This window comes from Taeniopygia guttata, chromosome 5 (genome assembly GCF_048771995.1).
Source record: "Taeniopygia guttata chromosome 5, bTaeGut7.mat, whole genome shotgun sequence".
Taxonomy (NCBI): Eukaryota; Metazoa; Chordata; class Aves; order Passeriformes; family Estrildidae; genus Taeniopygia; species Taeniopygia guttata.
In genome coordinates, this window is record NC_133030.1 from 31532596 (window position 1) to 31546162 (window position 13567).

At 45.1% G+C, this 13567-nt stretch overlaps 1 protein-coding gene across 2 annotated transcripts in view; it reads right to left on the bottom strand.

Annotated features, from left to right (window-relative positions):
- Positions 1 to 13567, bottom strand: part of GALNT16 (polypeptide N-acetylgalactosaminyltransferase 16) — a 73416-nt gene that overhangs the window by 23567 nt on the left and 36282 nt on the right. For both annotated transcript variants that reach the window (XM_002200473.6, XM_072930093.1), the window contains exons 2-6: positions 12771 to 12946; positions 9866 to 9964; positions 4008 to 4075; positions 1556 to 1621; positions 361 to 482 (exon numbers count right to left, since the gene is read on the bottom strand). In XM_002200473.6, coding sequence (XP_002200509.5) covers positions 361 to 482; positions 1556 to 1621; positions 4008 to 4075; positions 9866 to 9964; positions 12771 to 12946 — 531 coding nt within the window. The remainder of the gene's footprint in view (positions 1 to 360; positions 483 to 1555; positions 1622 to 4007; positions 4076 to 9865; positions 9965 to 12770; positions 12947 to 13567) is intronic.

Sequence of the window (13567 nt, forward strand, 5' to 3'; positions counted from 1 at the left end):
AGGGGAGATGGAAACCATGGAAAAGTTGCACAGTGCATGCTGCCCAAGGGGCTGCCCTACAGACAGGTGAGCGGGATGAGGAAGCACAATGCCTACAGGAGGTACAACTGGTGGTTGCAACATTCAGCATTGCGTCCCATCACTCTGCACCTCCTGCCTTGTCACACTGGCAGAACAGAATCCCATCAGGAATCTCTTGCCCATCTAGGTCAGGCTGTACCTTCCTCTGGAACAGCCTGCCTGAGGAGTACCTTGGCAGGCCTTGTTCTCACCAGTTCTGCTGACGCATGTGAGGGCAGAGGATCCAACAGCACAGGACAGGCCAGCTCCATCCATGCCAGAGCAGGATGTGGTGCTCACCTCTTTCACTCTCTGAAGCATTGGCTGCAGCCACTCGCTGTTGACTTCGCAGTGACTGTCCAAGAAGGTGAGGATGTCAGCAGTTGCCACTTCAGCTCCTCGCACCCGAGAGCGAATCAGCCCTACAAGGAGAAAAGGACAGCAAAGGAGAAGGAAGGTTGGGAAGGGAAACATTTGAGCCTCCTTCAGTACAAATACCTTGTGCAACCGTTGCAGGGAAAGAGCAGGTGATTCTCCTATATCACATCTCCATCAGAAGCAGAGAGCAGCTTTAGAGCAGGGCATGCCCTGGGGACAGTCAGATGAACCCTCCTGGCACACAATGAATGAATGACCTCTCCTGTCACTTCTGTCCATGACACAGAACTTCCAACCTGGCTCCTTGCTCTTCCAACACTCCCCACAGACACCTGGCTGCTGCCTGCTCACTCGCTCTCCCATTGAGCACCTTTCTGCCTCCATCACCAACTCCCCATGGCCAAATTCTACTCTCTGCTTTTTGCCTTCCTTACTGCTTATCTGCTTTATTCCCAATTGCCCTTTATTCTGCCCTGTAGAGATATCAGCCTGGCTCTCAGATGACTCCTTACTTTCTTACAGACCATCCCACTATGTGGGATGCTCTTTTGTGAACTAAACAGTGATTTTTGTCTCTCCTTCTAGATCCTCACTCCAAACCTGCTGTGCACTGACAGTTTTAGAAATAAGTAAGCACATGTTTGTCAAACTAAAGAGCAACTGGGAAAGTAATTTATGCATGTAGCAGATATATGAGAAAAAAACTTTCTTTAATTGTATCTCTTTATGATAGATACATGTTGGAGTTCTGGATTGTTTTTCTTTCTCCCATGTCTCCTACACAACTTGGTGGCTTGCACGTGAAAGTGCAAGAGTCAGCTTGTGTTTAAAAGGACAAGACTTACATCTGGATCTTTATTCATAAAGATCTTAAAATGTGGTCTTTGTTCCAGTCAAGGCCTCTGGACAGCATTTCTCATTATTTAAGTATTACAAGAGACCACTGAAGCCTGAGAGTTTATAAACTGTGTTCTCCCTCCACAGAACTTCCAAATGCTTATACTGAAAAAACAAACTCTAACTATAAGAAACAACAGCTATAAGCAGCTGGGAGGCAACCAGGGTCATGTGGAAAACCAGGCAAAATCTTTGTACTTAGAAAGCTTTCCACACTCACCTTCTCGATGGGTGTTTCGTAGACACTTGACCTTTGGAATCTTGGTAAGGAGCTGGCAGTCCTCAGCTTGGGGAGGGCAAAAAGACGTTTAGTACACATGCATGAATTATTTGGCTTAACAGAGAAGCCTCCTGCTTCTCCATAGGAGGGGAAATTCTGCTTTTACTCAACATCACATTAATCAGCCTGATGGCCTCAATCCTGTTGTCTACAGAGTACACAGAAGAGCACTGCCTGCTTGCAGTCCTACTCAGCAGCTGAGCCCATGCTTCCCAATCCTCTGAGCAGCCAGGCCTTCATCTCCCCTGCTCAGCATTTCACAAGAACAATGGGGCATGTGCTGGCAGCATGGCACTGGGCACTAATGTAAAGGAGGGAACACGAGGAAGTGGGACTGGAAATCACCAAAGTGCCAAGGAAAAGAGAGTTCTGTAACATAAAGTGATCTTATCTGCTCTCTTTGCCTTCAGTGCCTCATCTGGGCATCTCCTGCCATTTGTTCTCAGGGCAGTTTCTGCTTGATTTTATTTAATAAAGGCCACTGGGATGCGACCTGCTTCCTTGGAGACACCAGCACATTGACACATGAATGCCTGACCAAAGGCTTTGCTGGCAGCTTGCCAGAAACTCCTGGCATCCCTCATTTCCATTACCTAGGGAAAAATAAGGGAGAGGAACAGTTACCTGCTCCAGCCAGATACCAGTGAGCACTGAGTCTTTAGTTCTCTGTCATTCTCTCTATTCCTGCCCCAGCAGATGTCATAAGAACAGCAATTTCTAACTTGCTCTTTTTTCTTGCTCCATCAAATTCACCCCAATTTCCATGCTTATTCCATATTCCTTTACATGTCTCATACCCCCTCTTTCCTGCTATCATCTTCTGACAGACCGAGCACTCTGGGGAGAATGCAAAGGCCCTTAGCCAAAGTGCACCTCTTAGCACGTTCCTGTACAAGCATTTCCATTCTCAAGGATATTGCAATCCGCAATACTGCTCTTATATTGGCACTTTGGCAGATGCTGCATCATCCAAGGGAAGTGGCAGGTGCTCTGAACTATAGAGCATCAAGATTTTGCTGGAACTCTGCTACAAGGGAAGGCAATGCTCTTATCTTGGCCAAGTCACAAGTTCAGGTATAAGAATCCTTCATTCACTCCTTCATCCTATCTCTGCATGTAGATACTTGCCAGAGATTACAGACTCAGTATATTTGGAGAAACTGAGGCAAGTATTAAAGCAAAGTGTCAGACCTCAAACATGTGCTGAAGTGCCTCCATGAAGTGCGTCTCAGAGAAATGGCTATATCCACAGTGAAAAAATAAGAGCTGTGACAGATTTAAAAATCTTTCTATTTACTGAGGAGCCTAAATGGGAGTTTATGGTTGAACCCTGTACAGAATAGGTACCAGAAATCCATCACTGTTGATCTGGAATAGTTTGTCCCTTAAGAAATTAATTTTTAGGTGCAGAATGTGGAACACTTAGGATTGTTTGTTAGAAGTGCTCAGAAACACTGAAATTAAACAACTGAGCACAACTCAGTACTTATTCAAAACACACTGTAAGGCCCTAAGAAACTCAAATCCCTCATCTCAGCATCCAATTTTAAAATGGTTTTCTTTATGGCCAAAGCTACATAAGCATTTAGCTGCAAACTCAAAATAGCATTGCTTCCTTACCTCAGCAGGCCAAGGTGGCATTCACAGCTAATCTGTAAAGTGTTCTGAAGGAGTAATTACCAATCATTATAAATGGTACATAACTAGCTTGTCCTTGAGTCTAGAACACATCATGGGAGAAGCAGGAAGTCGTCTTTGCCCACCACCTCACAACTACTACACAACAGCCAGGAGCAAGAGCAACTGTACAAAGGGAAAGACTCCAGAGCCTCCAGTCTGCAGCTCTGGTGGACCTGATACAGTAGACATTCCATCCCTGTGCCAAGCTGCAGAAGAAAGTGTGGTGCTGTCCAAAGCAGTAACTCTGCACAGCTTCCCATGGGGACACCTGGGATCTCAGGCACATGGAGGCAGAGATCCAGTCTCACCTCAGCCTGCCTGCAGGGCCCAGGCAGCAATCTTCTGTACACTCCACTGCATCCTCTTCTTGCCTCTCAGTCTAAGTGCCCGCTCTGCTCACGTACAGCATTGCTACATATACATCTGTGCTAAATGGCCCACCAAATGGTGCATAATGAAACCTGACAGAGATCTCTGGCAACCTAGCAAAAACTGCCACACTGACAGAAAAGGAAGACCCAATGGAAAGAAAAAGAGAGGAACAATCTCTGGCCTCTGCCATACATGGACATTAAACACAGACTTACTTTCTTCTCTTTTTCTCCCACATACAAAGACGGAATCTGTGACAGAGGGGAACTCAGCACAGCAAACAAAAAAGGGGAAAACAGAAGGGAAGAAATAAGTGTAAAGGAAATAGGTCAAAACTTACGATCTGAGCTGAAGTCATCTACCAAAATGATCTCCTGGATGAGACTGGGAGGGGTGCGGTTCAGAACACTGCAGGGACCCAGGAAAGAAAAAGCCACTCTGTGAGCTGCCATAACAATGACAATGTTAGGACTGATAGAAATCTGCTGTGCTGTGCATTACAGCAGGAATACCAAACGACAGTAAAGTGGAAGCAGTGACCTTGCCCTTGTAACAGTGTTCACTGGCAGGACCAAACTACAAGTGAGAATATCCCAGAGAGCTGTGGCACTCAGCCAGACCTTACAGGACCCACAGCCAAGGAGCTGACTGTGAGACTTGCCTGGGGCAGCTAGCAAAGGGTGCTGCAGCATGCTCTGCCCCTAAACAGAGGTGAAATGGAGAGAACCACCTGCCCCAAGGCAGCCCAGTGGCTATTCCCATCTGCCAGCCTCTGGGTGAAAGTCATCACTGCTGGAGGGCATAAAGAGCTGCTCCTTTCCCCAGGAAGAAGCTCTACCTCAATGCAACAGATGCCACCTGATCAGGCTTTCTCACCAATTCCCTTCTTTGGAAGGAAGCATTGTCAATATTCTGGATTTGGCTTTTTTCCCCTCTTTTGCTCATTACGTGTCTGTCTTTCAAACCAGCACCACGCTTGCTGAAAGGGCCCCTTTTCCTCAGGTTGGTTGCACCATACCATGTAATACCCTCAGGTCTGAAATGAGTTTCCATCTGCAGGACACAAATGAGGAAAGCAGAGAAAAGCTTCTGCCCCCTCATATGTCAAAGCATTCTGGTACTTCAGTCCGAGCAGTTAAGTTCTGACTTCTTTACCAGTCTCATTAATTTAAAATGCTTGATGTCTTTTTCCATGAACTTCTTCAAATCTTTCTCTTGGCTTTACTACCATCACATAACATATTCCCCCTCCAAGCCTCCTTCAACACCTCTGTGCACAGGCAGGTCCTCATTACCTTCAACAAGGTTGCTCAGTGATGCTTAGGCAGTCCAATGAAGAGGGCAGTTATGCAAATTTTAATACTGAAAACAGAGGCAAACACTGTCCTAGTTCTAGCAACCTGCCTCTTTTCAGTGGCAGATGCTCTTTTGATCAGGAGAATACTGGAGAAAAATTTCTGGCTTTTTTTTTCTTTTGGATTTTGTTGTTGTTGTTGCTTGATATAGGAAATAGACAACAAGAATAGTCCCATACTCCCAGGAGTGAAGGTGTAGAGAAGTAAATTGCCATCTCACTAAGTAACACCACTGATGGCTTTGCACACAGAGCCGAAGTTCCCTCAGTTTGGAAGAGTTTTCTGCTTTCTGCAAAAAAGCTGAATTCTGACTGTTCTGCTGCTCAGTATCACATCCCACTCTATTTCAGATTCACAGTGCTTCATACACCTCTGATAGTATTTGTATTTTGAGCTGACATGTCCCTAGATGACTGAGCTTGCCTTTTCCAAAGCTGAATCTCATTTGCTTCTCTTAACTCATGTCTTCCTGGATCCTCTAGTATGGTGGGGTGGGAGGTAGAGGGATGTTCCTGTGCCATTCTAAGTGCAGCTTCTCCCAGAACAACCACATCTGCATATTTTACAGATAAAGTTGCCCTGCACTGAAATTTTTGTCTGTGCAAACACAATGCAAAACAACCCAGACAGACTGCAGTATAATGGCTGCAAAATGGTATTCTACACCTTCTTCCACTAGCTTGACTATTGGCAATGCTCACGTTTTCTCCACAAGTTTCAGGTCTTTCAACTCAGTATAACTGGGGAAAAAGCCCCATTTTGTTCTCTGTTCTTTACCTGTCCACTGATTCCCCAGTAGAGAGAAAACATCCCTTGAGGAGTTCACAGCTCATCGTACAGTGCCCTGTTCTTCTGTCAGCTCTGCAATAACTTGCTGTAGATCCTTGGGAAAGGTACTTAATCTTCTTTGCTCTTTGTCATCCCTGTCTTTTTAACAAGGAGCACAGAAATCCTAATATTTCCCCTCACTGAGGTGCAGAGACTGCCATGACAAACACTTTCCGGCACCAAAATGCATTATTACAATTCCAAAATTCCAGTGAAAATTGCCTTTTACAGCAGAAACATGGACTGTTCCCCCCATATCTCATGGATTCCCTATCTCCTTTGCCTTTTCTCACAGCTTCCTTCTTCTTTCAGTATCAGAGTCCTTACTCTCTTGCATGAATATGGCATCAGCTGCCAATGAGTTTCTCTCCTCTGTCCATCCTCCCCTGAGTTCCCAGATAATCTTGTTTATTCTGGATGTTAGCAGAATAAACAACATAAACAGCATTTGCTCTAACATAACATTATTTTTTGCCATTATTTAAATTGTCATTGTAATGAGATGCTACACCAAATGCTCTAGCATTACAACAGCATCCTCTTAATCAGAATTTTTACAGGCCACCTGCATAAGCACTGAACCACTGACAGCTGTTCAAATCCACTGACTTAGAGCTTCACAATTCACCTTTATATTTGCACCAAAACCAAAAGGTCCTTGCAATCATTACTTTCTGAAATCAGAAAGAGAGGGACCAAACAACAAAGCACTTGACTTATTCTTCTGCAAGAATGGTCACGGCAGCAGAAGTGAAGGTATGGCTTAACAATTAATCATGCATAGACATCAATCACATAAACTGCCTTTTGAGTGACAACTGTTTCTGAAGGAGAGCAGGATGCCAAGCAAGTGACTGATTTGAGAGTGACAGCTATGTCCTAGCAAAGAAAAGAGATCAAAACAGGCAAGCAGCTCTTGACTGACACACATCTCCTGCAGGACTGAGGATGCCAGCAACAAGCCATTTGAACTGGCATGTTCACAGGTTTTGTCTGATAGCCCATTTTTCCCCCCCATTTCTCTTCTTTAGACTCTTGCTGGATATTTTTAACCAGTTGTCTCCTCTACACTGAAAACATATGGCTAGAGCCCACACTAGAATGCAGCTATGCAGCCCATGCTGCCTCTGAAGACCAGAGGGACAAACAACAGAGTACTTGGAGGAATTGTTATTCCTCTTGTTATTCCTCTTCAAGGTCACTCCTCTATTTCCCCCTCTCCCTCATACACAAACATTTCTCCCATCCTCAAGGAGCAACAACAGCACATCATTCCTGTTGCTTCCACCCAGCAGCAGAGGTCCCAGAGACAGGAGGGAGAGCAGGCAACTGCTGAGCTGCCAGAGGTGTTTAACTCCATGTATTCACATGTGCATGTGAGGTTAGCAAGAAAGGTATGCAGATCAGGATCTGGCCCCTAGAGCTGACAGGTTTAGATCATCCTGAAATAAGCCCGTGATGCAGAAGTATCATCCCTGGGTCACTTAGCAAGATCTTTTGGTAGCAGCACTGCCACTTTGTTAAATTACCTTGCAATAAGCCAGTATCTAGCTCAGGGGAGTGCACTTGAGCTCCCTCTGGGTTTAAGATCAGTTCAATCTCAGTACCCCTTTCATGTATTTGATTCTAGAATTTCCCAAAGTCTTATGGCCGATTTTTTGAGTGCCCAAATACAGATACTAAAAAGCCACACTTGCAAAGACCTCACATATGAAAATTTCAACTGGTAATACATTTTCTACTCACCTCAAAAGATTAGGCCTCTAAAAATCTTTTCAGACATAGAAAATTTTGCTTTTAGTGCTGCTCATTTTCATCAGTTTTCCTCCTTCACACCCATTTCTCTTATAGCATCCCCACAGTGTAATCATGATAACTGAACTTGGGAAAAGGCCCATAATAATACTGGAATAATATTTAACTTTCACCAGATGCATCCCAAATGGTTCATTTTAATTATCCAAATAATCGTGCTCTACCTGGTCTAAGAAAGCTCTTGCAGATATAGAAATAATGACAAGCTGCAAACCTGACTAGTCAGCAGGTAAGCAGGCAGTGCAATTTTATGCTTCCTGCTGTTTAATACTACTGTGGTCCTTGGCAGACTCACAGCCAGGTCACGAACCCAACAGAACAGAACAGTCCTGTCCCTTTGATACCTGACTTCTCCTAAAGTGCCAGGGATGCAAAGTAATTACATAGTACTGCTGTACTGACTGTGTGTGTGACTTGAACAACAACTACTCTCACAGCAGTACTTCAGCCTGGCACATTCAGATGAGTTTTGCTGAAAGATGGGACTCTCAGGTTACAGAAGATGCCCTGGAGAGCTCTGTCAAATTCTTCTATAACATCAGGGTCAACCTGTAAGTCAGACTTATTCCTATGCCTCTTCTAGCAGTGCAGTCATGATGTGAACCTTTACATCTGTGCATGGTTGTCAAACCTACAGTGCTCAAAGACAAAGCTACGAGCCAATCCTTGGTTGTGTGGCACTGCAAATACTGTAGAGACCAAGAACTCAGCCTTCAGGATCTCTCATGAAACAGGGATAAATTATTGACAATTCTGATGTGATTTAAGGAAGGAGTGCACTGGCTGTAGACCATTTGGCAATGAAGGCGCCAGTGAGGAAATTCCATCCACTACACCATTCACAGCAGAGTGCAACCAGTTGCTCACAACAGCAGTCCTCCAGTGGCAGCAGCACTGCAGGGACCAACCTAAATAGATGGGTCACCCATTTTTTAAGGTCTTTGTTGGAGGCTCCGATTGCAGGAGACCACATCTGAGACTGGTAATATCACATTCCAGGACAAGAAAAAGTAGGACATACTACCATGGTTTCTCAGGACCTATTTACTGTCTGACCTATGGCAGAAATCTCCTCCAGCTGCCCTAGCAGCACCATGATTCCAAACAAGTCTGCCCATTTTCTGGACAGTGACTCTGCAGAACTCATTGTATGGTTGAAATGAAAAGAAAATGATAGAAATAAAAAGACAAAACATGCCAATGCAATATATACAGGTCTCTGGAAACACAACAGCACCAAACTTGGTGGCAGAAACCCAGCCTTCTAGACATGAGGCCAACTTGGAAAAGCCTGTTCTTTATTCACATAGCACATTTCTTTAAGTCCACAGGACCTGTCAAGGGAAGAAGTGGCAATGATGAATAATGCATTCCTGTTAGTGATACCATCAGCTCAAACTGCTACACAGACAATTCACTCTCCCTTCAGCCTCAAAGGCTGTTCCTGGGCTTGCTTGAAGGCTTCAGAGACCCTTTGAGAAATTACTTAGTAAGTCAGAGAAGTCAGAGGGCATTTTTTTCTGTGGGAACTAAAAGTTAAAGAGCCTCTCTGGGAGTGATGGAAGAGGGCAGTGAAGGAGCAGCTGGAACATCACTTTGTGGTACAGATGACTGCAAGCCTCCATCTATTTGGGGTTGCTGACAGGCCCTATGCCACCTATTTATTTGGCTAGATTTGGCCACTGCTGTTACTCAGATACAAGGAGACACTGGCACAAGATAGCAAGTGTCCTGCAGGCTCAGCAGGAGCTGTGTGCAAATCCCCAGGGTACACCTGATGGGCCATCAGGTTCAGCAGCTGTTTACCAGCAAGGAACCCTGAGCAAGGGCTCAGTCACCGCACCGAGCAACACAGCATTCTCTTTGCATTCCCCTCACTCTTCCAATCCAAACTCACACTTGGTTGAGACTTGAGACTGTTTTCCCCTGTGGATGCAGGACAGCTATCCTTTCTTGCTGCTCATGATTCCCCCGATTGCAGCCATACAATGGCTAACTGCAGATATGCTCTGCATTTGAAGATACACCCATGATGCCAATGCAAGCCTCTGGCCAGTCCTAGTGGGCCATCTTGAGAGCAAAACACTATCACTTGGGGAACTGCAGCCACCCTGCTTGTCTAGCAGCTGCAAAATGCCTAATTTTCCCCCAGAGCAGCCCAGACTCTACCCCCGAGGCCCGGCACCCCAGCTGAACTCACCTCTTCACCGTGCGCAGCAGGGTGGATCGCGCCTCGTTGTGGAAGGTGATGATGAGACTGGTGGCTGGCAAGTCAGTGTCATAGCGTACAGAAGTGCACCTGCAGCACAGGACAGCACAGGTGTAAGCCAAACATTGCCTAGCAGTAGCTATTGCAACAGTGTACCTGAAATTTCTAAAAAGAGAGCGATATGCTCAACCAGCACAGTGGAGCTGCACCAAGACTAGCAAAGCTTAAAAAGAACTGTGTCTATTGAAAAGCGATATTTGGAGGCTGAGATACCCAAACTCAAAAAACTCCATGCTAAATAGGCCATGTGGGTTTTAAAGTGAACTAAGTTTCAGTCATGGATTACCTGGGTTTTAGTTGTAGTCCCTGGATTTTAACATCTTGTTTATTCATGCACAGGACATGGACATGCTAAGGATGCAATGAGCTGGTAGACCCAGGCATTGCTGTATAAAGCACTTCAAATTCTTTGGACACAAACTTCACAGAAAGGAACACACCAGCTAGTTCTGTGATCTGTGTTGGGGAGTTGCTGAGGCTCAACACTAATGGACCTCTTGGCAATGAAGAGCAATTCCTTCTATCTTCTCATCTGACCTTGTAATGTTAGGTACATACACACACTCTCACACTCAGACACAAAGTTTCTGTGAGGGGAACAACTCACAGATGTGAACCCTGAATCCAATTCTGGCAGATGCTAAGCATGGCTGATTTGGGCTGACCTGCTCCTCCAAAGCATCTGCCTTAACTTCCAGGTGATGTCAAACTGCAGTCAGTGTGCTCTAATTTCCCGTCTGATGGCAAAACCACAGCTACTTCTAACAACTCAAGGCTTTACATAGACTGAATCTCCATCAGGAGACAGGGAATCATCAGGAGACAGGGAATAGAATTCACTTAAACCCACTACTTGTACTTCAACATTTACTTACTATTCTTTTATGCCTAATGCTAAACTATGACTGGTTTTATCATCACTTTCAGTCCTACTGCTTTATGATTTTTTCATTGCAGTGTTTTATTAAGGGGACAGCAGCTTCATACAGAAATTTTCAGACATATAGAGAAACCTGATAAAGACTAAAATGGACAACATGAGAACAGACCTGAGACAGACCATATTTATTATTGTTTCAAAATAATTCCATGATGTAGTGCATTAAGGAATCAGGAAGTGGAAAAGCAGCAGAGGCTGATGTATGTGTTATTTGGGGAAGTTTTCCCAATATTTCAGCATTACTACAACATCACAGAGAACAAGGACAAGGTTTGGGCTTGAAAGCTGACCGTCTCTGCTTTGGATCAAAGAAGCAGATACATGCTAAGTCAGAAGGAGCTCGTAGGATGTGAAGTCAAGTATGTCCATGTTCTGGCTTGGGTGCTTGAAGAAAAATTGATATGTTAGTGATCTACAGACTCCCCCCATTCCTTAAACAAAGAGCCAGGTTGACAATCTAACTTGTATCAGCTGAAATAAGTCCTCATCCCGAGTTGCCATCCCAGCAACTATTCCAATATTGTTATAACATAAGATAGTTAAATTCAGATTGCTCATTCCCAAATTACTCCCTGTAAAGGGGAGAAACATGGAAATAGGTTTATTTGTTCTGATTATATAGTACTTTGGACTCTCCATTACTCAAGGGAATCCTTGAAAAGCTGGGTCTGAAATGGCTATACATTTACAGGGAATCACATGTATTTTGCTCTTCTGACTGAAGTGCATAGATGAGGCTCTTCACAAAAAGCATGCTCTGCTTGCTATCACAGATCAAAATAAACAATATTTCACCTTTGAAGTGAGCTGGTTTTAGGCCAGAACATGACATCAGATTAACAGAAAACAGCAATTCTGCATGGCAGGGAGACTTGTCAGCAACACAGAACATGGCAGCATCGCCTCTGGGGCACTAGGAAGCCAGTCCCAAATACTATGCTGGAGAATAGCAGCACAAGACTTGGATCCCACAACCATGGTCCTGACTGCTTGCCTTCAAAAAGCACTCTGAGGGCTGTCAATGCTGGCAGGTTCACAAAGCTCCACATCTCCTGGCATCCCTTTCACAATTTCAATCAAGTGAGATGCCTGGTTTCCTGTTCCCAGCTGCTGTGAAATGTTGCTTTGCAACCATACCATACCTAGAACCATACATAGTTCTAAGTAGAGTCTAGAACTAGAAGTAGACTGAAGTAGACTGTTGTACACTATCCTATTACTATTAAACCTACAGTTTTCAAGAATCTTTTTGTACTAAAGCATTACCCTTTTGTCCTCCAGAAACTACAAAATAGTTCCCCAAGCACTATTAGCAATTTAAGGACAATATTTTTCAACAGAATAAATACTGTCCTCAGTGAAACAAGGACAGAATGACAAGCCATGGAACACTGTACTTGCATGTTAGTTTCATTCCTACCCCAGGAGCCCTCACCCAGTGATGTTCAGGGTGGAAAGAAGCACCAAGCCAGCTTCCGACAGCCAGGGCACAGCAGGTGAGGAACTCTAGAGTAAAGCACGGCTGCAATAAAGGTGTACTATGCAGCCAGGACAGAAGGATGCCGGGGCAAGCCATGAGTATGCAGGCAGCTGGGCAAAACACAACTGTCCAATGAGCAATCTGAGCTGCAGTGGAGGGGCTGTGCTAAAACAAGATGATGCTTGGACCTGGAAAAACAGATGTTAGAAAAGTCTCAAAATGTGGACTGAATTTGTCAACGTTCTCCAAGCATTTGAGACCTTTCTAGATGAACCATGAAAATTAGTGAAACAGTGGACCATAGCTGGCAAAAAAACCCCAAAACATGCTTTGTCAACATGACAGACCAACAGTGGAGAGCAGTGGACTCCCTGCACCAAGCAGCAGCCACGGCTCGGAGCAGGGCTGCAGGGTACCTGTAGTGCCTGGTGTCCCGGATGGGCCGGTCGCTGCTGAGTTTGTCACTCTCCAGCTGGTTAAAAGCGTGCTGGCGGTAGGGGTCTTCTCCAGCCTTCAGCACCTTGGAGGACAAGTAAGCCTTCTCGTCAAAAGCCCGCCGGCTGCTCTTCTCTGCTGGGGGAGCCCTTGTCATCTAGAGCAGAGACAAGCATCAGAGCATCAGGGAGAGCAGCTGGCCCATGTTTAGACAGAGGTAATAAGTTCAGACATTGCCACGCATCTGGAAGTTGCTCAGGTGTAGGGGAAGGCAGAACAGGCAAGAGCTTGGAAAGGAAAGCAGGAGTCCCCACAGACAGGATGTTAAATCTGCCATCTCTGAGGAAAATTGCAGCCTTTACTATCCTTACTGACTGAGCTTGGGATGAAAGCTGCTATTCCTGATAGCACAGGCAGAGCCAAATTCCCTTTAGCACCTGTTACAGAGAATGTGTGAGACTGCAGGCATTTGGAAACCCTTCCAGGCAATGAATGTCTGAGAGCAGTCTCAGCCAAGGTGGCTGAGACACTGCATTTTGAGGAAAAGCAGTTTCAGCCTTTCAACAATCATTACTGCATACAAACAGAAAGGAGCTGATTTAATAGGTTCCCTGCTGTGCCTTGCTCAGACTGGCCCAGTCTCACAGATGTCCTTGATACAGTTGAAAGCTGCCCATGACTAGCCCCAGTACCCTACAAGAGTTAAAAGACCAGGGCTGTCCCTCTCCTCTCAATTTTCATCTAACTTTCCTAGGTCACAGAGTCAGTGCACCCGAAA